Source organism: Pelobates fuscus, chromosome 3, assembly GCF_036172605.1.
Source record: "Pelobates fuscus isolate aPelFus1 chromosome 3, aPelFus1.pri, whole genome shotgun sequence".
Taxonomy (NCBI): domain Eukaryota; kingdom Metazoa; phylum Chordata; class Amphibia; order Anura; family Pelobatidae; genus Pelobates; species Pelobates fuscus.
Genome location: NC_086319.1, coordinates 426239040 through 426264682, shown reverse-complemented (window position 1 = coordinate 426264682; position 25643 = coordinate 426239040). Strand labels below are relative to the sequence as shown.

At 42.5% G+C, this 25643-nt stretch overlaps 1 protein-coding gene across 1 annotated transcript; it reads left to right on the top strand.

The window, feature by feature from the left end:
• On the top strand, positions 1-20351 carry POLR2A (RNA polymerase II subunit A). The gene is made up of 29 exons (XM_063449842.1): positions 1-223; positions 4633-4765; positions 4863-4999; positions 5210-5383; positions 6362-6643; positions 6772-6933; positions 7403-7623; positions 7707-7839; positions 8836-8960; positions 9036-9246; positions 9960-10169; positions 10254-10422; positions 10779-10873; positions 10964-11167; positions 11243-11465; positions 11875-12058; positions 12623-12794; positions 12925-13030; positions 13630-13835; positions 13924-14148; positions 14268-14514; positions 14691-14791; positions 15024-15128; positions 15252-15434; positions 15519-15722; positions 16949-17135; positions 17455-17568; positions 18445-18594; positions 18701-20351. The coding sequence occupies exons 1-29, from the start codon at positions 137-139 to the stop codon at positions 19855-19857; spliced, it is 5907 nt and encodes a 1968-aa protein (XP_063305912.1). The 5' UTR covers positions 1-136; the 3' UTR covers positions 19858-20351.
• Positions 20352-25643: the final 5292 nt, after the last annotated feature.

Here is a 25643-nt window from a genome sequence, read left to right as displayed (position 1 = left end):
AGAGCTCAGTTAGCGCGTAGAGCGCCAGGCAGTGAATACCTCGGGGAGGGACTCGCTGCTCTGAGTGGTTTCTAAGCGCTCTATAACGCGAACAGCCTTCTGGGATATATCGCATCGCGCCTCCATAGCCGTCGCCATGCACGGCCCCCCATCCGGAGACAGCGCCTGCCCCCTCAGGACCATCAAACGGGTCCAGTTCGGGGTTCTAGGCCCGGACGAGCTGGTGAGAGACGGTGGGCGGGGCTGGGAGAGGGGCGGGGTTAGACCAGGAAGTAATGGCTGCACGTGATTGGCTGCCTTTATTCTCTGTGTGTCCATATTGTGCATTATTTCTGCTATTCCATAGATTGTATGTGTGTGGATAGAGAATACAGAGAGCAGGGAATGGTGGACTACATCTCCCAGAATGCCAGGACAGCCACCATGCTGGCAAAGCATCATGGGAGATGGAGTGCCCCAGATACACAGCATGTAAATACCATGTAATGTGTCCATACATGTATAGGGGTGTATGTAAATACCATGTAATGTGTCCATACATGTATAGGGGTGTATGTAAATACCATGTAATGTGTCCAGACATGTATAGGGGTGTATGTAAATACCATGTCACCTTTCCATACATGTATAGGGGTGTATGTAAATACCATGTAATGTGTCCAGACATGTATAGGGGTGTATGTAAATACCATGTAATGTGTCCAGACATGTATAGGGGTGTATGTAAATACCATGTAATGTGTCCATACATGTATAGGGGTGTATGTAAATACCATGTAATGTGTCCATACATGTATAGGGGTGTATGTAAATACCATGTAATGTGTCCAGACATGTATAGGGTGTATGTAAATACCATGTAATGTGTCCATACATGTATAGGGGTGTATGTAAATACCAGGTCATGTTTCCAGACATGTATAGGGGTGTATGTAAATACCAGGTCATGTTTCCAGACATGTATAGGTGTGTATGTAAATACCAGGTCATGTTTCCAGACATGTATAGGGTGTATGTAAATACCATGTCACCTTTCCATACATGTATAGGGGTGTATGTAAATACCATGTCATGTTTCCAGACATGTATAGGGGTGTATGTAAATACCATGTAATGTGTCCATACATGTATAGGGTGTATGTAAATACCAGGTCATGTGTCCAGGCATGTATAGGGGTGTATGTAAATACCAGGTCATGTTTCCAGACATGTATAGGGGTGTATGTAAATACCAGGTCATGTTTCCAGACATGTATAGGGGTGTATGTAAATACCAGGTCATGTTTCCAGACATGTATAGGGGTGTATGTAAATACCAGGTCATGTTTCCAGACATGTATAGGGGTGTATGTAAATACCAGGTCATGTTTCCAGACATGTATAGGGGTGTATGTAAATACCAGGTCATGTTTCCAGACATGTATAGGGGTGTATGTAAATACCAGGTCATGTTTCCAGACATGTATAGGGGTGTATGTAAATACCAGGTCATGTTTCCAGACATGTATAGGGGTGTATGTAAATACCAGGTCATGTTTCCAGACATGTATAGGGGTGTATGTAAATACCAGGTCACCTTTCCAGACATGTATAGGGGTGTATGTAAATACCTGGTCACCTTTCCAGACATGTATAGGGGTGTATGTAAATACCTGGTCACCTTTCCAGACCTGTATAGGGGTGTATGTAAATACCAGGTCATGTTTCCAGACATGTATAGGGGTGTATGTAAATACCAGGTCATGTTTCCAGACCTGTATAGGGGTGTATGTAAATACCAGGTCATGTTTCCAGACATGTATAGGGTGTATGTAAATACCATGTAACGTTTCCAGACATGTATAGGGTGTATGTAAATACCATGTAACGTTTCCAGACATGTATAGGGGTGTATGTAAATACCATGTAATGTTCCAGACCTGTATAGGGGTGTATGTAAATACCAGACATGTATAGGGGTGTATGTAAATACCTGGTCACCTTTCCAGACATGTATAGGGGTGTATGTAAATACCTGGTCACCTTTCCAGACATGTATAGGGGTGTATGTAAATACCTGGTCACCTTTCCAGACATGTATAGGGGTGTATGTAAATACCTGGTCACCTTTCCAGACATGTATAGGGGTGTATGTAAATACCTTGTCACCTTTCCAGACCTGTATAGGGGTGTATGTAAATACCAGGTCATGTTTCCAGACCTGTATAGGGGTGTATGTAAATACCAGGTCATGTTTCCAGACATGTATAGGGTGTATGTAAATACCATGTAACGTTTCCAGACATGTATAGGGGTGTATGTAAATACCATGTCACGTTTCCAGACATGTATAGGGGTGTATGTAAATACCATGTAATGTTCCAGACCTGTATAGGGGTGTATGTAAATACCAGACATGTATAGGGGTGTATGTAAATACCATGTAATGTTCCATACGTGTATAGGGGTGTATGTAAATACCAGGTCATGTTTCCAGACATGTGTATATATAGGGGTGTATGTAAATACCATGTAATGTTCCAGACCTGTATAGGGGTGTATGTAAATACCAGGTCATGTTTCCAGACATGTGTATATATAGGGGTGTATGTAAATACCATGTCATGTTTCCAGACATGTATAGGGGTGTATGTAAATACCAGGTCATGTTTCCAGACCTGTATAGGGGTGTATGTAAATACCAGGTCATGTTTCCAGACCTGTATAGGGGTGTATGTAAATACCATGTAACGTTTCCAGACCTGTATAGGGGTGTATGTAAATACCATGTCACGTTTCCAGACATGTATAGGGGTGTTACTGGGGCGTAGTATATACATTATAGAACTATAAAGCATTTTATATATAATACTATTATACAACTGATTTTAAATATATATATATATATATATATATATATATATTCTGATTGAATAAATCCCGAGCTGCAGGGAGTCCTAACCATAACATAAACCCAACTTGAGCGCAATGTTTAATATGTATTTTAAATGCAAACATTTAACACTTTATGGACCAAGCCTATTGTAAATGTTTGTAGCCCTTTAAAGGGCTGTGGCCATTTTGCTTTGCATTTATCCAACCATACTTTACAAATTTTATTTCTTGTTATTTAGTTCTATTTTGTTGTCAGTTCAGATAGTGATTTCATGTAATTATGAACGCAATAACTTCTGCTTTAGCATGTCAAATCAGATTTATTTTTTTTATTTTACCAGTCTATTTTGCTGTGTATTTCATAAACCTGATCATGAATTACATTTTTTTCTCAGCACTAGTGCCCATCTTGCCAGTATAGTAATCCCCCATGTATGCCTTTGCAGAGGTTTTGTGAAGTTATAGATCCACATGTTTCAATCTTGGATTTTGCCAGATTGCTTTCTGTCTCGTTTTGGAGAATTTTCACCGTTCACGGATAACAATAACCGCACAGATGCATTTGCTAGAAGTAGGAGTATCTCATATAATGTATTTTGTTTTTTCAGTTATATTGTCACCAATTCTTTGGCGGTATTCACCAATTTATTTATTTTTTATGGCTTATTTCAGAAATCGAATGTGTTCCTGTAGTAAAACAACCAGCAATGGCCTCATGTTTACCATTGCCCAGGGTAATGGCGTTATGGCCCAGATCATTGACTTCAAGATTTTAGTTTTTGAAGCTTACAACCTTGCCTATGGGACTCGTAGATTGCCCACTTTAAATATGTGGAGTGCAACTCCCATTGATCGGAGGATGAAATGCTGTTATATATAATAAAAGCTGCGGGCCCCAGGCTTTCTCTACAGGGCTCAAAATGGCCATTTACTGATTGCCATTGGCAAGTGAAAACTTTTAAGGCCTGACTATCAGTGTAGCATACCCAAATTTTAAGCTCTGCTTCTATAGTTCTGATTCAATGACAGTCTATATACCTGCTCTTTCCTATAGTCCATGCTCCTCAGGTGACATTTATCGATCAGTGTCTCGGTCCTGGTCTAACGGCCAGCTTTATATACCCACTATCTCACATAGCCATTCATCTGGTGTCTGATTTAACAACATTTCTTTACCGTGCCTGGTTGTTTTTGTTGTGCATTTTTATCCCAGCTCCTCTCTAGAGACTCATTTGATTGGTCTGTCTATATCACCAAACTCTACTATGGCGCATGTTCATCGGACAGCCTCCATACTCCTCTAGAGGCCATGTTCACTGGGAGACTGTACTGATTCTTGCTGGTATTTAATGGTTCAAACATTGCGTGTAATAGCTGTCTTTAGGGGTTGCTCAAAGCATCTTAACCACATCAATCAATTGGGTGTGTATGTGCAGCATTTCACTGTAAATAGAGTTTAACCCACTTGCTAAGGTTCCAGGCTTGCTAATTCTTTACAACTTTCATTGCACCGTATTGCATTCGTTTTCTGAGAATGGTCAGTGGATGCTTTCAGTCGATGAATGGCTTTGGCTTCTGCAGAAATCAGGGAGCATAAGTGCCCATTGGAGACCCAGGTAATGGGGCAAGCTGTTGCTAAATGGTTTGCCCCATTAATGGGGAACCAGACCCAGGGTAATCCTTGCATCATAACCATTAAAGTGGGCTATATTGGTTCTGATGTTGGAATAACCCCTTAATTTTCTTGTTTTCCTGCAGAAACGGATGTCTGTTACAGAAGGTGGCATTAAATATCCAGAGACCACAGAAGGTGGACGCCCTAAACTTGGTGGACTAATGGATCCACGCCAAGGGGTGATAGAGAGGACGGGGCGCTGTCAAACATGTGCAGGTATAGTGCAGAGAGTGACATTTCTTCTCTTTATTATAACTTGCACTTTTCTGATATCAACATTTCCCATTCTTATTTTTCTCATTTGTTCTCACAGGTAACATGACAGAGTGTCCTGGTCATTTTGGGCATATTGAACTGGCCAAACCAGTCTTCCATGTGGGTTTTCTAGTGAAGACCATGAAAGTTTTGAGATGCGTCTGTTTCTTCTGCTCCAAACTGCTGGTTGATGCGGTAAGCTTAGCATGACCCACAAATCGTGGTCCAGCTTTAATTAGGATTTCATGTACTACAAAATGAAGCCCTGTGAAATATACCACTGATATATTCTTTCTCCCATCTCCTTACTGTTGCATACAGATTTGGTAGAGCAGGTCTACCGCCAAACGTGTAGCTTAATAATCTATAACATTTAAACATATATTATGTTACTGTGTCTTACAGAACAACCCAAAGATTAAGGACATTCTGACAAAATCAAAAGGGCAGCCAAAGAAGCGCTTGACCCATGTATATGAGTTGTGTAAGGGGAAAAACATCTGCGAAGGAGGAGAGGAGATGGACAACAAGTTTGGAGTTGAGCAGAATGAGGGAGATGAAGACATTCAGAAAGAAAAGGTGAGTTGGTACTTTCTATGCCCTTGCTGTCTCCTTGATACTACAGATTCATTCTGAGCAACGTCTTCAGCGATGTGTTCTCGGCGGCAATTGTTATTTAGATTTGATGCAAATTTAACTTACAATGTAATGAAATGCAGTGAAACTGCCAGCAAACTCATAGATTAAGAGTTGGACTTTAAACTCATTACTTCTGAGGTAAGAGCATGGCCACCTACAAGTTCTATCTTTTGGGACAACTTGCCACAATAATTTGCATTTGTGCATGCTTGGACTAGATATTAAAGGATTAATCTGTGTAAAAACTCCCCTATGCTTAGCGCCACGGTCAGTCTTGGGATTTTTCCAGATTTGTAAAGACATTGCTGCTGGGGTTTCAACTTAAATAAATCTGTCCCTTCCATCCATGGCCTTCATCGTCAGCAGAGCCAATGTCGCTGCTGTACTCACACATTCGTGAAAGTTCAGCATTCGTGGCAGTTTGATTGACATTTCTATATGGCGATAGTTCTGATCAGTGTCTAGAAGTGTCGGGTGGAGAAAATATTTAGAGACAAAGTAGTCCTTCTCAGTAAAATTCCAACTCCATAAAAATTGGTATTTTTTAACGATTCTATCTTTTTCTGGGGGGGTGGGGGGTGATGAGGGCTAACTTTAAACCATTAAAAACTCTAACGTGTCCCTTTGTGCACTGCGTAGTAGACCTGCATGCAGATTCATCCCATACCAATGTGAGGGGCATTTTATGTCCCCTAAATCCTATCCAGTGGGTGTTTGAAATGTTATCCGCTTCCTGTTTGCAGTTCCGATTAGGACACAGTCCAATTGGAGCAATTCTAAAAACGAATACCAGCCATGCTGTACCATTACGAATGCAGAGCCCACAGCTCAACTTTCCAGGAAAAAGAGTGGCTTTTCCTTTTGTACATGTTTCTTATTCATTTTTCGGTCTAATCTTTTCTTCTGTGACTCTTAAAGGGTCATGGTGGATGTGGACGTTACCAGCCACGAATAAGACGCTCTGGTTTGGAACTGTATGCAGAGTGGAAACATGTCAATGAGGATTCACAAGAAAAGAAGATTCTGCTTAGTCCAGAACGTGTACATGAGATCTTCAAACGGATCACAGATGAGGAATGCTTTATCCTGGGTATGGAGCCCCGATATGCGCGCCCGGAGTGGCTCATTGTAACAGTCCTGCCGGTTCCACCGCTTTGTGTAAGGCCTGCAGTTGTCATGCAGGGTTCTGCTAGAAACCAGGTGAGAGAGCTCTTCAGAATGTTGAAAGGTTTAAGCACAAGGAAACATGTTGCAACTTGACTTTCTGAATGTAAGAAATAACTTTCTCAGTCTAGCGAGAATGGCTTTAACATATTCTCCTCTTCCAGGATGATCTGACTCACAAACTGGCTGATATTGTGAAGATTAACAATCAATTGAGACGTAATGAGCAGAATGGTGCTGCAGCACATGTGATTGCGGAAGATGTCAAACTTCTTCAGTTCCATGTTGCCACCATGGTGGACAATGAGCTACCAGGACTTCCTCGGGTAAGAAACCGGAGGAATGAGATGTTTCTTAACCTTTTTATATCCCTCTTTATAATGCAGTGTTTATATTGGAAGGTTGTTTGGTTGGGTAACCTGAGTGTTAATTAAATAGCCTGGTGTCTAACATCGAACAAGGCTTGTTGGGTGTTTCTGGGAATGGGACCAATTTCTCATTCAGTTTTTCAGTGAATGAGTGTCCTGGTGACATTAAAAGTTGTACTTTCTGTAAAAGCACTTGTTTTGGAAAAGTATTACTTTACTGAGAGGGTAGTGGATGCATGGAATAGCCTTCCAGCTGAAATGGTAGAGGTTAACACAGTAAAGGAGTTTAAGCATGCGTGGGATAGGCATAAGGCCAGGGACTAATGAAAGTATTTAGAAAACTGGGCAGACTAGATGGGCCGAATGGTTCTTATCTGCCGTCACATTCTATGTTTCTATGTAACATGTTCTGACACTGTTTTCCCAGGCTATGCAAAAATCTGGTCGCCCCCTAAAGTCTTTGAAGCAACGATTAAAGGGGAAGGAAGGACGTGTGAGAGGAAACCTCATGGGAAAGCGTGTGGACTTCTCTGCCCGAACAGTAATCACCCCCGACCCTAATCTTTCAATTGATCAGGTTGGAGTGCCTCGTTCCATTGCTGCAAATATGACCTTCCCGGAAATAGTAACTCCTTTCAACATAGATCGGTGAGATAGTTCTACTTATGTTTGTGTTCATAATATGTAATGTTCTATGTGAATTTGAGATGCTGATGTCCTGTTCATTTTAGGCTGCAGGAGCTGGTACGTAGAGGGAATAGTCAGTATCCTGGAGCCAAGTATATTATCCGAGACAATGGAGATCGTATTGATCTTCGGTTCCACCCCAAACCCAGCGACTTGCACCTTCAGATTGGGTACAAGGTAAGACTTATTTCCTCATTCTTACATCTTAAAATAGGGATGCACAACCCTTTTAGAAATAGGGCCAGATGACTGCCTGCAATTCTTACAGGCAGCCACTGCTACATGTCAATGAAATGGTTCTGTTTGAGCCTTGGAATAGTCATCTTATGTCTGGTTCCAGTCTACTGGATGAAATCTGTAGAATTGCTTGAAGATTTTATCTCTACTTTGCCTCCAACATGTCTTTCCCCAGCCTCTTCACAATCACCCCCTTCCCTTGTCTCTCCCATTACTGTTTTTTATTATGCCTCTGACCATTTCACACTCCCCCCCCCCCCCCCCCCCCCCGTGTCTTTCCATAGTCCCCATTTTACCTAAAAGTTGCCTGCTTTCTGCGTCAGACTGCATGTGAGTCCCCAACTCATCCTTCACTTAGGCTTTAATATCAGAGGATAGGCTTTCCGAATTCTTTAATAATATGAAAATGATATAAATTTTATAATATTGATATTTTAATGTTTAAAAAATTATTTTGAAAAGTTTATCCAAAAGTATTAAATCATTTGGAAATGTATAAATGTATGTAAATGAAGGCCTTTGTTGGGCAGTACTTACTAGGCACTGACCTTACGTTTATTTCACACTTTTTACGAATTGTCAGTTAAGTGTGTGTGTGTATACATATGTCGACAGGGAAGCTTGCACTCACGGTCTTCTCAATGTTTAAAAGTCAAATTTTATCAAAATAAATTAAAACTAAAGATTAACGTTTCCTTTCCCGTCTGGGACTTTTATCAGGATCAAGGCTATATATATTTCTAGGTATTTAAATCTATATAAATGTTTGTTACACTGTTAATACTCCCAAGCAATGTTTTATTTGGGCTCTGAATGGAATGCCAGAATCTTGAGGACATTGAGCAATGTTGTTCGACCTGGAGAAGTTTATTAGAACATGTCTTACTGAGCTTAACTACTGATAACTTTTACTTTATCTCTGGTTGTTGTTAATAGGTGGAGAGACACATGTGTGATGGGGATATAGTCATTTTCAACAGACAGCCTACATTGCACAAGATGTCTATGATGGGGCACAGGGTACGAATCCTGCCATGGTCCACCTTCCGTCTGAACCTCAGGTAAGTGCTTTCATTTGTTGAAAACTGAGATCTCTTGGAGAAGGATGGTGGGATTAACTGTCCTTTCATTCCTAGTGTTACCACTCCATACAATGCTGATTTTGATGGGGATGAAATGAACCTCCATCTTCCTCAGTCTCTGGAGACAAGAGCCGAAATTCAGGAGCTGGCTATGGTACCACGTATGATCGTTACTCCTCAGTCCAACCGACCAGTCATGGGAATTGTGCAAGACTCTTTGACTGCTGTGCGCAAATTCACCAAGAGAGACGTGTTCATGGAAAGGGTGAGAAATAGAATTCCGGACCTGTATGTAATGAGTAGAAATGTCCAATAGATACGTGGCTAGTGAGTCTTTTGGGCTGGGAAATGGTTTTTGGAAACCTGGATGAGGGACACTGGGTGGCATTAGCATAGATTACATGCCTAAGTGAAAGTGTGAAATACTTAAATAATTGTAGCAGCCTTAAAAGGTAAAGCACCACAATCACTTCAACTAATTTGTGGAAACATAACCTTTACCCTCTGTACCATAGTTTGAGGGTGGACTGCCAGAGACTGGGCATCTCTGCTAAGCAATGAGTTAACCTGGTAACTCCTTGGCTAAGCGTATAGATTGAATACAAATATGGAATAGGAATTTCGATAAGTCTGTATAAGCCAGTGGTAAAAATAAAATTAAGTTAGAACATTCCTTGGTAGCTTATTAAACTATATATAACAGCAATTTAAAAACTTTGTTAAATGCTAAAAGCCAGTGTCTCTGGATAAATTCATGTTGCCACAATAAGAAACTTTATAGTAATGTGTTCACAAAGCTACAACAAAGTATTATGTAGCCACTAAGGACTCAAGTTGCTAAATACTTTGGTACGATTAGTTATGTAAATTTAACATTTGAAGATTCTGACACACTCAAAGATGGAGCATACGTCCCCAGCTGAACCAGCCTAGTGTGAATTATCTGCACTCTTTTGTCTTGTATTTTGTTTTATTTAGGGCGAGGTGATGAACTTGCTTATGTTCCTGTCTACCTGGGATGGAAAGGTTCCTCAGCCCGCTATCCTGAAGCCACGTCCTCTATGGACGGGAAAGCAGATTTTCTCTCTCATCATTCCAGGACACATAAATTGTGTTCGAACACACAGCACACATCCAGATGAAGAAGACAGTGGACCTTACAAACACATCTCACCTGGAGACACGAAGGTCTGTATTGGAGGAGGAATCCAAAGAAAATGTGACTGTTCCGTGCCATGCTTGCTGACATAACACATAATATCCTTATTGTAGGTCATTGTTGAGAATGGGGAGCTCATCATGGGAATTTTGTGTAAGAAGTCTCTCGGAACATCAGCTGGCTCTCTGGTCCATATATCTTACCTGGAGATGGGCCATGACATCACTCGTCTCTTCTATTCCAATATCCAAACAGTCATCAATACCTGGCTTCTTATTGAGGGTGTGTACACTAGTCTGCAGTCGCCTTAATGTTTTCAAACCTTTCCCTTTATCCTTTTACTGCGGGAGTCTCCAAGTCAAACATGCCAGAGGCAAATGGTCACATTCGTCTTTTCCCATGGTTTGCTCTCTAAAGTAATTGCCAGTATAGTCTAAACAATATAGGAAGGGTAGTAGATACCTGGAATAGTCTTCCAGAAACGTAGGTGGAGGTTAGTTCAGATATGATACTACATAATAGAAGGAAGAATGGTTTAAAGCAACGCTGATGTTTGTTTGCATTGATTTTGTGTTGAGTACGGTTTACTTGCTATGGTTGACCCTGTGGCTTGTTATTGATATGCTTGTTCAATGTAGGCCACACAATTGGAATTGGAGACTCCATTGCTGATGCTAAAACCTATCAAGACATTCAGAATACCATCAAGAAGGCTAAACAGGATGTGATAGAGGTAAACGTTCCAGCCCTCCAGTGGGCTTTGTGTTAATTGTTGGGTGCCATTGTGAAGAGTCTCATCAATGCTTTCTTCTGGTATTTGCAGGTCATTGAGAAGGCCCATAACAATGAACTGGAACCCACCCCAGGAAATACCCTTCGTCAGACATTTGAGAACCAGGTGAACCGTATTCTGAATGATGCCAGGGACAAAACTGGCTCCTCCGCCCAGAAATCTTTGTCTGAATATAATAATTTCAAATCCATGGTGGTTTCTGGTGCCAAAGGATCGAAAATCAACATTTCCCAGGTGATTTAGCAGAGCAATTGCAACAATCATGTGGCATTTTATAAGTGAACTGTCTCACAAAGTTTTATCCAACAGGTTATTGCTGTCGTAGGGCAGCAAAACGTGGAGGGTAAGCGTATCCCTTTTGGGTTCAAGCATCGGACTCTACCTCACTTCATCAAAGATGATTACGGTCCAGAAAGTAGGGGCTTTGTGGAAAATTCATACCTTGCTGGCCTTACTCCCACAGAGTTTTTCTTCCATGCTATGGGAGGAAGAGAAGGTCTGATTGACACAGCTGTGAAAACTGCTGAGACAGGTAAATGTCTATAGCCATCTTTTTGTCCTTATTCCTGAAGTGTATTTATGGTTTTGGTTGAACTATGCCAATCAAGGACATCAGCTCTCACGCACACCTATGCAGCCAGCCATTTACCTGCCAAAACTGTATTCATACGAACATGCAGTCACAATCCTATAACTTACATACAATCTCATAATTGACCCACAATAGCACACAGAGCTACGTACATATAGACATGCAATAGCACATTCATACATCCAAATTTAAACCTCCCTCTCCTCCCCTAGATATCTTGCTTGTCAGTATGGCGGTATTAGAAGACACCAATTATGTCGTCCTCCATTGTCATATTGTTGTAGGCCAAGATACAGAGCTCTATTTTAATGCTTCATTTTACAAATGCTTTTTATTCTGTTCTAATTAGGGTACATCCAGAGACGTTTGATCAAGTCTATGGAGTCGGTTATGGTAAAATATGATGCAACTGTGCGGAATTCAATTAACCAAGTAGTACAGCTGAGATATGGTGAGGACGGCTTGGCTGGAGAAGGAGTAGAATTTCAGAACTTGGCCACCTTGAAACCCTCTAACAAGGCTTTTGAGAAGAAGTGAGTATCTGTGTTCTCATGGCTACTGCTTTTATCTGAGTGGAAACAAATTGTGCCAGGAGAACTGAGAGTCCAATCCACTCTGCCAACTTTGCACACTGGTTTTATTTGAATAGCGTCTCCCAGGCAGTAGGCTATCTGTGGACGTCCATTCCAGTTGGAAAATGATTCCTTCTGTTGCTTAAACCGTGGTGAGCCCTCCTATTCTCTGAGGTTCTGCCTGACCCTATTGCAGTGAGTAGTAGATACCTGGAAGATCTTTCCAGCTGTGTAACCCTGTCTGCCCAGCAAATGGAGAACCTTAAATTATGAATCAAGGGATATATTGTGGCAAAAATGCAATCTTGTATCAGCCACTGGAAGACCGCCACTAAAGGCAGTATTAACCATGCAATGTAAAATTGAAATGTTTTAAATTGCAAAGGACACTGTACCCTCAGACGTGGCACCCTTGTCTGTGCCACTTCACTGAGGTGACATACTCTGGGTGCCTATAGGACTTTAATGCACGTCCCATTCTAGTTCTTCCTGCTTTTTGTTCTGATCTGTAAATGTTTCTGGCAGGTTTAAGTTTGACTACGCCAACGAGCGCGCCCTGCGTCGGACACTGCAGGAGGAGGTTGTGAAGGACATACTCAGTAATGCTCACATTCAGAATGAACTGGAGAAGGAATTTGAGAAGATGAAGGAAGACAGAGAAGTCTTGAGGGTTATCTTCCCCACTGGGGACAGCAAGGTACCAGTTTGACAGATTCTTGGTGCACGGTGCGCTTGCTGGTGGGAACCTTGCAGAGTTTTGACTTGAGTGGCGAACAATATGCTCTTTGATGGCTAATTCTATTTTTTACAATCTCTTCCAAACACAGGTTGTTCTTCCCTGTAACCTTCTAAGGATGATCTGGAACGCACAGAAAATATTCCATATTAATACTCGAATGCCTTCTGATCTGCACCCCATTAAAGTGGTGGATGGTGAGTCCTTGTGCAGTCTGTAAACTTGGCTGATCCATATACAGAATAAAACTTAAAAAAAAAATGTGCCGCTGAGCCAGAATAGTGTAATCTATGGAAAGATACTGTATCTGTAATGAGCAAACTGTCCTGATTAATCTTGTCCTATTAATTCTTTCCACTTGTATAAACCAGCAGCAGCTTTTCCAGGATATAACTCTGACTCTACTATTACACTTACATTTTCTCTCTCAAGTCTGTAGATGGGAATTTCTTACATCCCACTGACTTACACCTTGTTCCCTTCTTTCATCTTTTTAACTACGGTAGATTTGGTTTTAAAACTGCCATATTGACTAGTTTAGAGCCTCAGAACAAGTTTATGGTGTTACCTGTACTATTGTGAGTCTAACTTAATTCATTAAAGTTTGTCACTAGAAAGGTACAGGTCAACATTTATTTAACAATATAGGAATTGCATGTCAAAGATGCTTCAATAATGAGTTCTGCATACTGTCCCCTCTATCCATTGTATGCTGCCTTATGCTACGTACAGATTTTTTTCGAGTGATGACCCCTGCTTATTCCTGTTTAATGTTTTAAACCAACTTTTATTTCAGGTGTTAAGGAGCTTAGCAAGAAACTGATTATTGTGAATGGAGATGATCCTCTAAGTCGCCAAGCTCAGGAGAATGCCACTCTTCTCTTTAACATCCATCTGCGGTCCACTCTGTGCAGCAGGAGGATGGTGGAGGAGTTCAGATTGAGTGGAGAGGCCTTTGACTGGCTGCTAGGGGAGATTGAGTCAAAATTTAACCAGGCCATTGTAAGTATAAATGGCAGCCTGCTGCATGCAATTAAATGTGACTGCTTAAAAGTGCAGTTTGTTTAATCTTTGATTTCTTCTTTCTCAGGCCCACCCTGGGGAGATGGTGGGGGCCCTGGCTGCTCAGTCTTTGGGGGAGCCTGCCACTCAGATGACCCTGAACACTTTCCATTATGCTGGTGTGTCTGCTAAAAATGTCACCCTGGGGGTGCCACGTCTGAAAGAGTTAATCAATATATCAAAGAAACCAAAGACTCCTTCATTGACCGTATTCTTGCTGGGGCAGTCTGCTCGAGATGCTGAACGAGCCAAGGTAAGAAAATGTGTGGTTAGGCTTTCAGTTACCATGTGAAGCAACCCGTGCTGAACACTTTCTTGTGAGTTGAGTCTCAAGCTTCCATGAGGTGATCACGGTTTTTACTTCCCACTTAGGATATTCTTTGTCGATTGGAGCACACAACTCTACGTAAAGTCACCGCCAACACTGCCATTTATTACGATCCTAATCCTCAAAATACGGTTGTGGCTGAAGATCAAGAGTGGGTGAACGTGTACTATGAAATGCCGGACTTTGATGTCACCCGAATCTCCCCGTGGCTTCTTCGTGTGGAGCTGGATCGCAAACACATGACTGACCGAAAACTGACCATGGAACAGATAGCCGAGAAGATCAATGCAGGTTAGATTGTTTGAACTTGGCTTTAGTCCTTTTTCTACTGCCCCCTTGTTCCCAGGTAGAATTCTGTATTGTTTTTCTGATTTTTCCACTGCTATTCTGTGTGCTCTCACTCCGGATCCAGATTTTACTACTTACTGACAAAGTACTGATCCCTCTCACATTCTCTGCTCTTTCAGGTTTTGGAGACGATCTTAACTGTATATTTAATGATGACAATGCCGAAAAGCTGGTTCTTCGAATAAGAATTATGAACAGTGAGGAGAGCAAAATGCAGGAGGTGAGTAAAAGGATTTGAAATAGACTTTCTAGAGGTAAATTGCAGGGAATACATGTGATTTGTTTAGTGGCATTTAATACGGGGAGACCAATTACTGATCTGTAAGTCGGTATGGGAAGTAATGTGCTTATATGATGGACAATGACCGGGACATGTGCACCGTACAGGTTTCCTAAGGTTCCAGACTTGTATTGTGCGGTTTTGTGGTTTAACTGTTCCTTGTTTTCCTTAGGAGGAAGAAGTGGTGGATAAGATGGATGATGATGTGTTTTTACGTTGCATTGAATCGAACATGCTAACAGACATGACACTGCAGGGCATTGAACAAATAAGCAAGGTAAAACTCTAAAGGGTGGAGGGGATCAAACTGGTAGACTGTTACTGGGCAACATTTGACACGCATTATAATTGTCATCATGTTTTAATTATATAAATACATATATGCTGTTGTCTTGCATAGGTGTATATGCATCTTCCTCAGACAGACAATAAAAAGAAAATAATTATCACAGAAGATGGAGAATTTAAGGCTCTTCAAGAATGGATCCTGGAAACGGATGGTGTCAGCCTGATGCGAGTCCTAAGTGAGAAAGATGTGGATCCTGTTCGAACAACATCCAATGACATTGTGGAGATTTTTACAGTAAGATCAGATTCCCTCTTAAAACAGACTATTCACGTCCAAATAAGCGCATATTTCTAAGTTCCCTCTGTTTTTATTCTGTAGGTTCTAGGTATTGAAGCAGTTAGGAAAGCCTTGGAAAGAGAATTGTACCACGTGATCTCATTCGATGGGTCGTATGTGAATTACCGTCACTTGGCGCTTCTGTGTGACACTATGACTTGTAGGGGGCATCTCATGGCAATTACTCGTCATGGTGTTAACCGTCAGGACACCGGACCTCTCATGAAATGTTCCTTTGAAGAGACCGTAAGTGCCTTTTTTATATATATATATATATATATATATATATATATATATATATATATATATATATATATATATATATATATATATATATATATATATATATACACACACACACACACCTGGGCAAGGGTCCTAGGCCACCGTTGGATTTATTGTGTTAGCAATGACTACATACAGGGAGTTACCGACTTTACGAACGAATTGGTTCCGAAGCAGTTCATAAAGTGAAAACTAATTTCCCATAGACACAGTGTAATAAACATGGGTTCCTTTCCTGACAAACTTTTTCCATTGAAAACCTAAATTATGAAGTACAAATACAAGATGAAAGCATAACAAATACAAATATGTTATAGTTAGACATACCATATTCAGATCTTCATAAATAATAATCAGTCATCTTCCTCCTCAATGACATGTTGCACTTATTGAATTGTAGCACTGCACTGATTTCTTGTTCGTTTGAGTCGCTCCATGTTTCTCATCCTCCCCCACACCCCCCACTCTTTCATCTTCCCCCCCCCCACCTCCATGTGTCTCATCCCCCCCCCTCCAAGCTCTGCTCCAAGGAGTGCCAGCACATCTGCATCTGTCAGCTTTATCTGGATGCCATGTTGTGACCATTCTACAGTCTGAAGAAGCTGGATTAGGAATGGTCTTTGTGGGAGGGTATACATTCCAATCTTAGCCTTTGCACCATGTTCCCCCTCTGAAAGTGGTTTCTTGGCTGCTACCCTTCCGCAAAGACCATACCTGATCAAACTTCTTCGGACTGTAGAATGGTCAACCTGGCATCCCGATGACACTGCCAGATCCTTGCTGGACTTCTTCTGGAAGAAACTCACATTTCTTTAGATATTGAAAGTTTTCTTGGCCTTATAGTCCATTTTTTGTCCATGACCTCTCCTGATTCTTCATGTTTCTTTTCAACTGTTTGAATATCCAGTTTGTTGGCAGATTTTCCTTTGAGAGTTGCCTTGCGTATACATACTGCATACAAACTTCCTGTCTATTCTGGTTGTATTCTAATAAAGAGACTGAGGAATAACTATATATTGTCATACTATTGCTAAACAATAAATCTAAAGTGTTCCAAGACTTTTTTGCACAATAGTGGGTTTGTGTGTGTGTGTGTATATATATATATATATATATATATATGTATATGTGTGTGTGTAATTTCTTGTTTTGGCAAACTACTGGTGGGTAACACAATCTCTGTACAGGTGGACGTTCTCATGGAAGCTGCAGCACATGGAGAAACTGATCCCATGAAGGGAGTGTCTGAGAACATCATGTTGGGTCAGCTGGCTCCCGCTGGAACTGGCTGCTTCGACTTGTTGCTAGATGCAGAGAAGTGTAAATTTGGAATGGAGATTCCAACCAACATCCCTGGATTAGGAGCAGCTGGACGTAAGTTTTGGAGGGTGCGGGGTAAATATTTAGTGAGTGCAAAAAATTATGGTATCTGCAGGGAGTAGTATTGGAATAAAGAATGTCTCCAAGTTTCAAATCTGCTCAAGTAGGGTATTAATCAATGTACATGGAAAGGACCAGCCTAGCAGAATAATCTGGCTCTGTGTGGTGGAAGAGTGGTCATGTTGGTAGGTTTCTTGGTAGTGTTGTACATGAGCAAATTTAGCCAGGATTTAAAATTTTTGCTGTTTACACCAAGCAGTATCTGTTTCCAAATAATGTCCATGATGTTAAGTTAACTTTCTTTGTTTTACAGCGACCGGTATGTTTTTTGGAACTGCTCCCAGCCCCATGGGCAATATGTCCCCTGCAATGACCCCGTGGAATCAAGGAGCAACACCTGCATATGGAGCCTGGTCCCCAAGTCTCGGTATGCATAAAGTGTTAGACTGAATCATTGAGTGCTTTTATTTTACCAAGGCCCAAAAGATGCCTTCCACGGCTACTGGTCTGGTTAGAGAACATTGTAACTGGCTCAAAGCATTTGAAAAGTGATGTTTAAGACGGTTTTCTGTAAGATAACTTCACCAGTGCGACAATGAAGGCACAAATTGTAAGGAGGCCTTGATCAAAATTCGCTGTATTTTCTGCTATGAGCTGAGTAACCTTTTTTTTTTTTTTTTTTTTATTATTCTTTATTTTTGCAGTGTGTTGCATAAGCCATACAATAAACATTCTATTGCGTAATAGTAGTTCTGATATACAATGATTGCATGAGTATAACATTATGTGCGTCTGCAACGTTTTTAAAATTTAACATGCTATAAAAGCGGATCTAGGTTCTGCTATGTGTGACATTTATTTAGGCATAAGTGTGGGTCGCCTATTCAGTCCTAGCGTCCTTGTCCCTTGAGATTTTCCTTGGATTGTGCAATTTGACAGCGGAGCCTGTCTGAATGGCGTCTGTAACTCGATGGTCAAGCTCCGCGATTCCCCCCCCCCAAGTAACCATTTTAATAAAGAATCGAAGTAGTTACTACTGTGCAGCTGGGAGAAGTAGGTGTTTATCTTAAATATGATGCTAAAACATAGTTACATTTGCCACTTTTGACGTTTTCCATATTTAAAGGTTTCAATGAAGAGTGTAATGATACAGGAAATTCAATTGCTACATAAAATGTAAAGTGTGAATATTCCTCCCATTTCAGTCTACGCCCCATACTATTTTCTACACTCCTTGTGTGGAGGGATATCTCTGCTATATACTTATAACTGAATTTTTTTTAACATTTGTTTTTCTATACAGGAAGCGGTATGACCCCGGGGGCTGCTGGCTTCTCTCCGAGTGCCGCCTCTGATGCTAGCGGCTTTAGCCCTGGTTATTCTCCTGCGTGGTCACCAACTCCTGGATCTCCTGGCTCTCCAGGACCGTCCAGTCCCTATATTCCATCTCCCGGTAAGCAAATGAGCCAATCTCATAGAATTGTGTTTTGTTCTGTCTGGAGGTGGGTGTTGTGTAGATCTGTTTACATAATTATAACTTATGTTTACTTTCTTTTTAGGTGGTGCCATGTCGCCAAGCTACTCTCCTACCTCTCCAGCTTATGAACCAAGAAGTCCGGGTGGATACACTCCCCAAAGTCCAAGTTATTCCCCTACCTCCCCTTCCTACAGTCCTACTTCTCCATCTTACTCTCCTACCAGCCCCAACTATAGCCCCACCTCACCTAGCTACTCCCCTACCAGTCCTAGCTACTCCCCTACCAGTCCTAGCTACTCCCCTACCAGTCCTAGCTACTCTCCAACTTCCCCTAGTTACTCTCCCACCTCCCCCAGCTATTCCCCAACCTCTCCTAGCTACTCTCCCACTTCTCCTAGCTATTCCCCAACTTCTCCCAGCTACTCTCCTACATCCCCAAGTTACTCGCCCACCTCTCCCAGCTACTCCCCCACATCACCGAGCTACTCCCCTACTTCTCCCAGTTACAGCCCCACATCACCCAGTTATTCTCCCACATCTCCATCATACAGCCCTACTTCTCCCTCATACTCACCCACTTCTCCGAACTACTCTCCTACATCACCTAACTATACTCCAACATCTCCCAGTTACTCCCCTACATCTCCTAGTTATAGCCCGACTTCTCCTAGTTACTCTCCTACATCTCCAAATTACAGTCCCACTAGCCCCAGCTATTCCCCCACATCCCCCAGCTATTCTCCATCCAGCCCACGCTACACACCACAGTCTCCCAGCTATACTCCCAGTTCACCCAGCTACAGTCCAAGCTCGCCCAGTTATTCCCCGACTAGTCCAAAATACACCCCGACAAGCCCATCTTACAGCCCCAGCTCCCCAGAGTACACACCCACCTCTCCCAAGTACTCTCCAACTTCTCCCAAGTACTCTCCAACTTCTCCCAAGTACTCTCCAACCTCTCCTACCTACTCTCCCACAACACCAAAATATTCCCCTACATCTCCAACATATTCTCCAACTTCACCTGTCTATACTCCAACCTCACCGAAATACTCTCCCACATCTCCTACCTACTCTCCTACCTCCCCAAAATATTCTCCCACTTCACCCACCTATTCTCCTACCAGCCCAAAAGGCTCTACATATTCTCCCACATCTCCTGGTTACAGCCCTACTTCTCCCACGTACAGTCTTACAAGCCCAGCAATCAGTCCAGATGACAGTGACGAAGAGAATTGAGTGTAAGATGTGTGTAATTGCTTCAGGAAGACTTGGCATATTGATTTTGTCTTTTATATAAATATCCATTAGGCTGTATAGTCTCTCTAGACTCTTGGCCTATTCATCCGGGCATTTAAATCTCCCTGACTTGAAATCTGCCTGTTCAAAACACATTCGATGTGAATTATGGTAAAGGTGGGAACAAACTGCTTGAAGCTCTTCTCACATCGTTTTAGAACTGGTTTGGAGTATGAAGCTCTTAATCCTTCCTCTCCCTGGTTATTGCAACAAGTCACATGGTATTAAACAGTGTGGAGCTTCAAGTTTGCAAGTGTAATACACAAATGTATTTAGGAACTAAATGTGATGTACCCAATGATGCAGAAGGTCGGGAGGGGACTACTTATACTGCTCTTCTTTTTGCTTTTATTTCCGCAGTGCTTATTTTGAACGTCCATCATTTAATATAAGATTCTCACTAAATGTTTGTTTAGAAATGTTTAATGTAAATTTTCTTTAATTTCTCAATAAAAAAATTAAAAAAGTGACTTTTTATTATTTTTGTTGTGCAATGGCATTACAATAAAACAGTTTGCACAAGAGTCTGTCAAATAAAATTATACAACTTGGTATGTGCACAATATGGAAGTGAGTAAAAGAAAGTGCTCAAACACCTAAAGTGGTATCCCCTACACCACTTAAAAATACAGTTATACATACATATAAAACTGTATTGTATTTGTATTTTGTCAATAAAGTTTAGCATGTCCACCAAATGAAACGCTATGACGGTGGAACGCACGTTGCGTTCCACCGAAGTGACAAATGCGGCAATCCTCATACATGCTGGAACGCATTTGCGTTCCATCAAAATGACGAACGCGGAAGTCTCCGCGCACGCTTGAACGCACATTGCGTTCCGGAACGCAACCCGGAAGTGGAAGAGACTCAGATTGAATCCGACGAGCGGTTGATTTAAATCTGAAGCAAGAAGATGGAAAACAGATGACAGCCAACTGAGGAAGCCTTTTAAAAGGGCGAAACGCGTATTGGACTACTGTTAAGGACTATAAGTCTATCCAGACATCTATCTGGTAAAATTCTTTTGATTTTCTGTGTAGATTTTTACTAATAAAGCACCCTTTTGGAACCCATCCCTTTGGACCTGGCATTTCTTATACTTTAAACCGGCCAAAGGGAGCACTGAGCACTTTAAAGAGGAAAGCACTTCTTAAAGAAAGCACCAAGCCCTAAAGGAAAGAAAAAGGATTTGGACATCCTTGAATGGTCCAGAAACTCATACCACGACTCTAGGCTTGTGAGTTATAATACCTTACTATTTACCCTTGAACCTCTATATTTACTGTGTTGCACTATTTGTTGTACTATTTTGTTTTACAGAACATTGACCGAACATTTTAGAGCTCCACCTTTTTATATGTATGTATAACTGTCAAATAAAATTAGCATATGTTGCAAGAAAAATAAAAAAATAAGTTTGCAATATACGTAGACCTGTTTAGTGACAGCCAGCAGATTGTTCCACCCTAGAGACGGCTCCAGAGAAATTATGTAAACGTCCAGATAAGTGAAGGATTTTTAAAGTATAGCAACAAGAGGATGTTGTGACAAACGCTCCTTCCCACAGACTTATGGAGGAGTGTGGAAGCCAGCCTCCTGCTCAGACTATCGTCCAGGTCTCAGACATCATTTGGGAGTTACCCTGCCTAGCTGCCACTAGCAGCTTTCCCTGGATGACCCTAGTTCTGCACTTTCCATTTATTCGAATAAACCAAACCCATGAATAGTTCTCAGCGGTACTTAGCTGCGCCGCTATGGAACAAATTTCGTGATGAGGACTTCGTGGGTCCCTGGTCACCTCAGCGGTCCTTAGCCGTGAATCTTATGGAACTGTTTTTGGCATGAGGTGACCAGGAGTTCCTAGACAACTTGGTCCAGGGTTTTGAACCACTTTTAAATCCGCCAGGCGAGCGCTTTTTGGAGGGAAGGTGCCTGAGACTAAGGGGAACAAACGCTACCCGAGAACCAAGCAGGGTACCCTGCATTTTGGATGCAGGAGCTCCTGAAAGTTGACTGGCAAAAGCACTAAATACCCTGGTACTATTTTGGGTGTAGGACTGTGACTAACCACCTGGCACCCCGACTGGGTACCTCCGCCAATCGATGCTTCCTAGCTGATGCTGAGGACCATAAGCACCATAGACCTCACAAACTGCTGCAGCTTGGTTGGGGTCTTGCCGTCCTGGACCAAACTCCTGGATCCAGGGACTCCTTGGGAAGGCCTCTCCTCCAAGAGAGTATAGCTGTGAAGCTCTTATAAGAGATAGTGGTTCCCTACAATCACAAGACGAGGCTACACGTTGAGGGTTAAGCAGGAATGGTTTAATGGTAGCCACACTGGCCTTTTATACAAGTCCCCATGCAAGGGTGACACCCACATGGACCTTGTTGTGGACAGGGACACAAACTTATACACCAATAATAACCGTTACAATCTAAGGCACTCCCATACATGGCATACAATCCCTCCCCTCTGCCTGGGAGATAATTGAGCCAATAACTGTATCAACTCAATTATCTCCAGGTGAAAAAGAGCATATTTTACACACTAAGAACATAATGAACCCCATAAAAAGTATATCCCCTTGTGGCAAAACCGACCTCGCCACGTGTCCTTGGAGGGGGCTGCTTGCCCGCCTCTTGCCTTTTTTACTATGGACCCGACTTTATGTGAATGTGTTAACCCAGATAGCTATGCCATGGAGCCCATTCGTGTAGTTAAAGACTTCGGCTCCATGGCAATTGAACTGTGTGAATAGGATCTGAGCGCTATTTTGTAGTTTTGTGCGCTCAGATCCCAGCTATCTGGGGATATGTGACATGTCTGTGTTTTATGTATAAAATGTGACTTTGTGTATTTTATAGTATTTTAATGCTTTGTGCTCACCATATGCATAATGGAGTCTTGTCTCTGTTCTGGGAGATAATTGAATTACTTCTCAATTATCTCCAGGATAGAAGACTCTGAAACTGGTCTGGGCCGGAAAGCCATGCTGGCAGGGGGGTTTTAAAAGATACTTTACTAACTTTTGAACCCCTGGTCTGATTCATGCCATTTTTTTATATGTTGTTCCCCTGAATGGATTGATTGTGAAAATGTAATTGTTATGTGAATGTGATGTATGGTTTTAGAGTTATGAAAGTTGGGTAAAAAGTATGTTTTAACTGTATGTGTAATTGAGTTTCCTCTCAGGATAAGGGGAGGGAATATGTGGGATGTAACTGATATGTGATTGGTTGTTTTATACCTCCCTGTGGGCGGTCCTGTATTTGAAAAGACTAATAAAAACCAGGCTGGGTGTGCCAGCACCGTAGTTCCTGTTTTAACCCTCAAAGTGAAGTGTCGTCTCATTCTTGGGGGGAATTTGACTGTATGCCGATTGCCAGGAGTGTAAGCTGTTCGTAGGGCTTTTCCTGTTCGGCTGCTTCCAGGGTTCGTGTGTTTCCTGTTCGGGAGTTGGGGATTCGTACAGTTTGGAGTTTGGGAGATGGGTGATTGCAGTAGCTGATGGTCTAACTGGAAGGGGATTATCGCCTAAACGGTTTTTATCCCAATGTGAGCGAAACGGTACGTTACACCCATAATGGCCCCTAAAGTCTCAGTGGTGTTCGGGCCGTTGAGTGTCCGAAAATAGTTCCATATCCTCAACGACCAAACACCGCTGGACGCGTTTGACAAAACAAAATTGCCACCGACACGTGTTCGTGCATACGAATCGACGGCTACCCAGTGAACCACTTAGAAGGTTCAGAGATGCGGTTAGAGCAGTGTCAATAAGGTCAATTGGAGGCGCACGACTGCTTTGGGTGGACCAAGGGTTCAGTATACCAGCTGGGGTAAAGTCAGTTTGGTTTGGTTCGTATACGGATCCATGTGAAATGAATAAAAATAATGTCCAGAAATGAAATAAAAATAAACTCCAAGAACAGGACATCTGTTACATGGCTCCCCCTATGTGTAACACTCCAGCAAACCCAGCATGACCTTTTTCGGGTAAACTTGGGGATGTCCGGACCTCTGCTACAGACTGAGTTCTCTTTGTCGGGACAACCCGTCGACTTTGCCATATTGCTTGCCGGGCCGGTATTACATGGAGAAGTTGTAAGGTTGGAGCGCCAAGCTCCACCGCAATAGCTGGCCATTGTCACCTGCGACCCGGTTAAGCCACATCAATGGGTTGTGGTCTATAATGAGGGTAAATTCCTGTCCGTATAAATAGGGAGTCAACTTTTTCAATGCCAGACACTCCTTCTCCACTGCCGCGTAACACACTTCTCTGGGTAGTCATTTCCTGCTAAGGTACGCGACAGGGTGCTCTCCTCCGTCCTCTCCAACCTGGCTCAAAACTGCCCCCAGTCCGAACATGGAAGCGTCTGTATGGACGATAAAATGTTTGTTAGCGATTGGGGCAGCCAATACAGGAGCATGAATCAATGCTTCCTTTAGCGACTTCACAGATGGGAGACCACAGTACCTGTCTCGGTAAGTTCTTTTTTGTCAGGTGCTTGGCGATGGCACTGTGGTTGAGTACGAACCGTCTGTAATACCCAGTTGTCCATAGGAAGGCCAGTACTTGGGTCGTGGTACGGGGTGTGAGCCAGCTGGCGACCACCTAAATTTTAGCGGGTTCTGGTCGCTGTTTCCCCACACCCTACTCGGTGTCCCAGGTACTGGACTTCGGCCATGCCCAGATGGCTTTAGTCTGGTTTCAGGGTCAGGCCAGCAGCTCGAATCTGAAACAGTACGGTCCCTACGTGCCTTAAGTGTTCTTCCCAGGACCCGCTATAGATCGCAATGTCGTCCAGGTATACACAGGCGAAGTCCTGGAAGCCATTGAGAAGTTTATCCACCAAGCGTTGGAAAGTGGCTGGAACATTTTTCGTCCCGAATGGCATAACCCTGAATTGATATAGGCCAAACTGGGTGATAAAGGCTGACATGGGGATAGCGGCCAGGGGAATCTGCCAATAGCCTTTGCAGAGATCAATGGTGGTCAGATAACGTCCCCTAGCTATGCGATCTAGTAGCTCATTTACTCGGGGCATCGGGTAGGCGTCAGTCACTGTCCTGTCATTCAGTTGTCTGTAATCTACGCAGAACCGGATGGTTCCATTCTTTTTAGGTACCAGAAAAGAATAGATAGGGTAGTGAAACCGGGTTCTTGGGAGAATGTCTGTCTGTTCTCAAGCAACTGTCGTACTTGGTCCCTCTCATCAGGGGTTAGTGGTTTCCGAATTTTACCAGACAAAGGGGGGTCAACTTGGGAATTCTTCTTTAGCAAGTCTGGTAGAGGAAGACTGTCAGGGTCTTCTGCAGCTGGGACACATATGGCAGCTATATCTTCCTGCCTCTCCTGATACTTCTTCAACATTTTTACATGAAAGGCCCTCCATATCCTTCCGTCGGTTTCACTGGCAATTACATATGTGTCTGCCTGGATGTTTGACAGAGCGACGGCTTCTGGGTAGCGGGTAGCGTAGTCCACCACGGTGAGAATATATTTCTTACCGGATGGACTGGGTTTAGAGAGGGGTCCTACCAGGTCAATGGCTATCCGGCTGAAAGGTTAGTCATCCTTGGGATGATCCTCCTGTTTCCCTACCCTCTGACAGACGTCACAGGTCCTGCAATATTGTGGCACATCCCTGGAGACTCCAGGCCAAAAGAAGGTCTGGGTTACTCGATAGGCTGTGCAATTTCCTCCCAGGTGCCCTGCCAAAGG

Excerpts from the sequence above, each read along its gene's own strand:
- POLR2A (XM_063449842.1), top strand. The coding sequence starts at position 137 with ATGCACGGCCCCCCATCCGGAGACAGCGCCTGCCCCCTCAGGACCATC. Across the intron at positions 12,059-12,622 it reads AACAAGGCTTTTGAGAAGAA|GTTTAAGTTTGACTACGCCA; the intron begins GTGAGTATCTGT and ends TGTTTCTGGCAG. Across the intron at positions 12,795-12,924 it reads TCCCCACTGGGGACAGCAAG|GTTGTTCTTCCCTGTAACCT; the intron begins GTACCAGTTTGA and ends TTCCAAACACAG.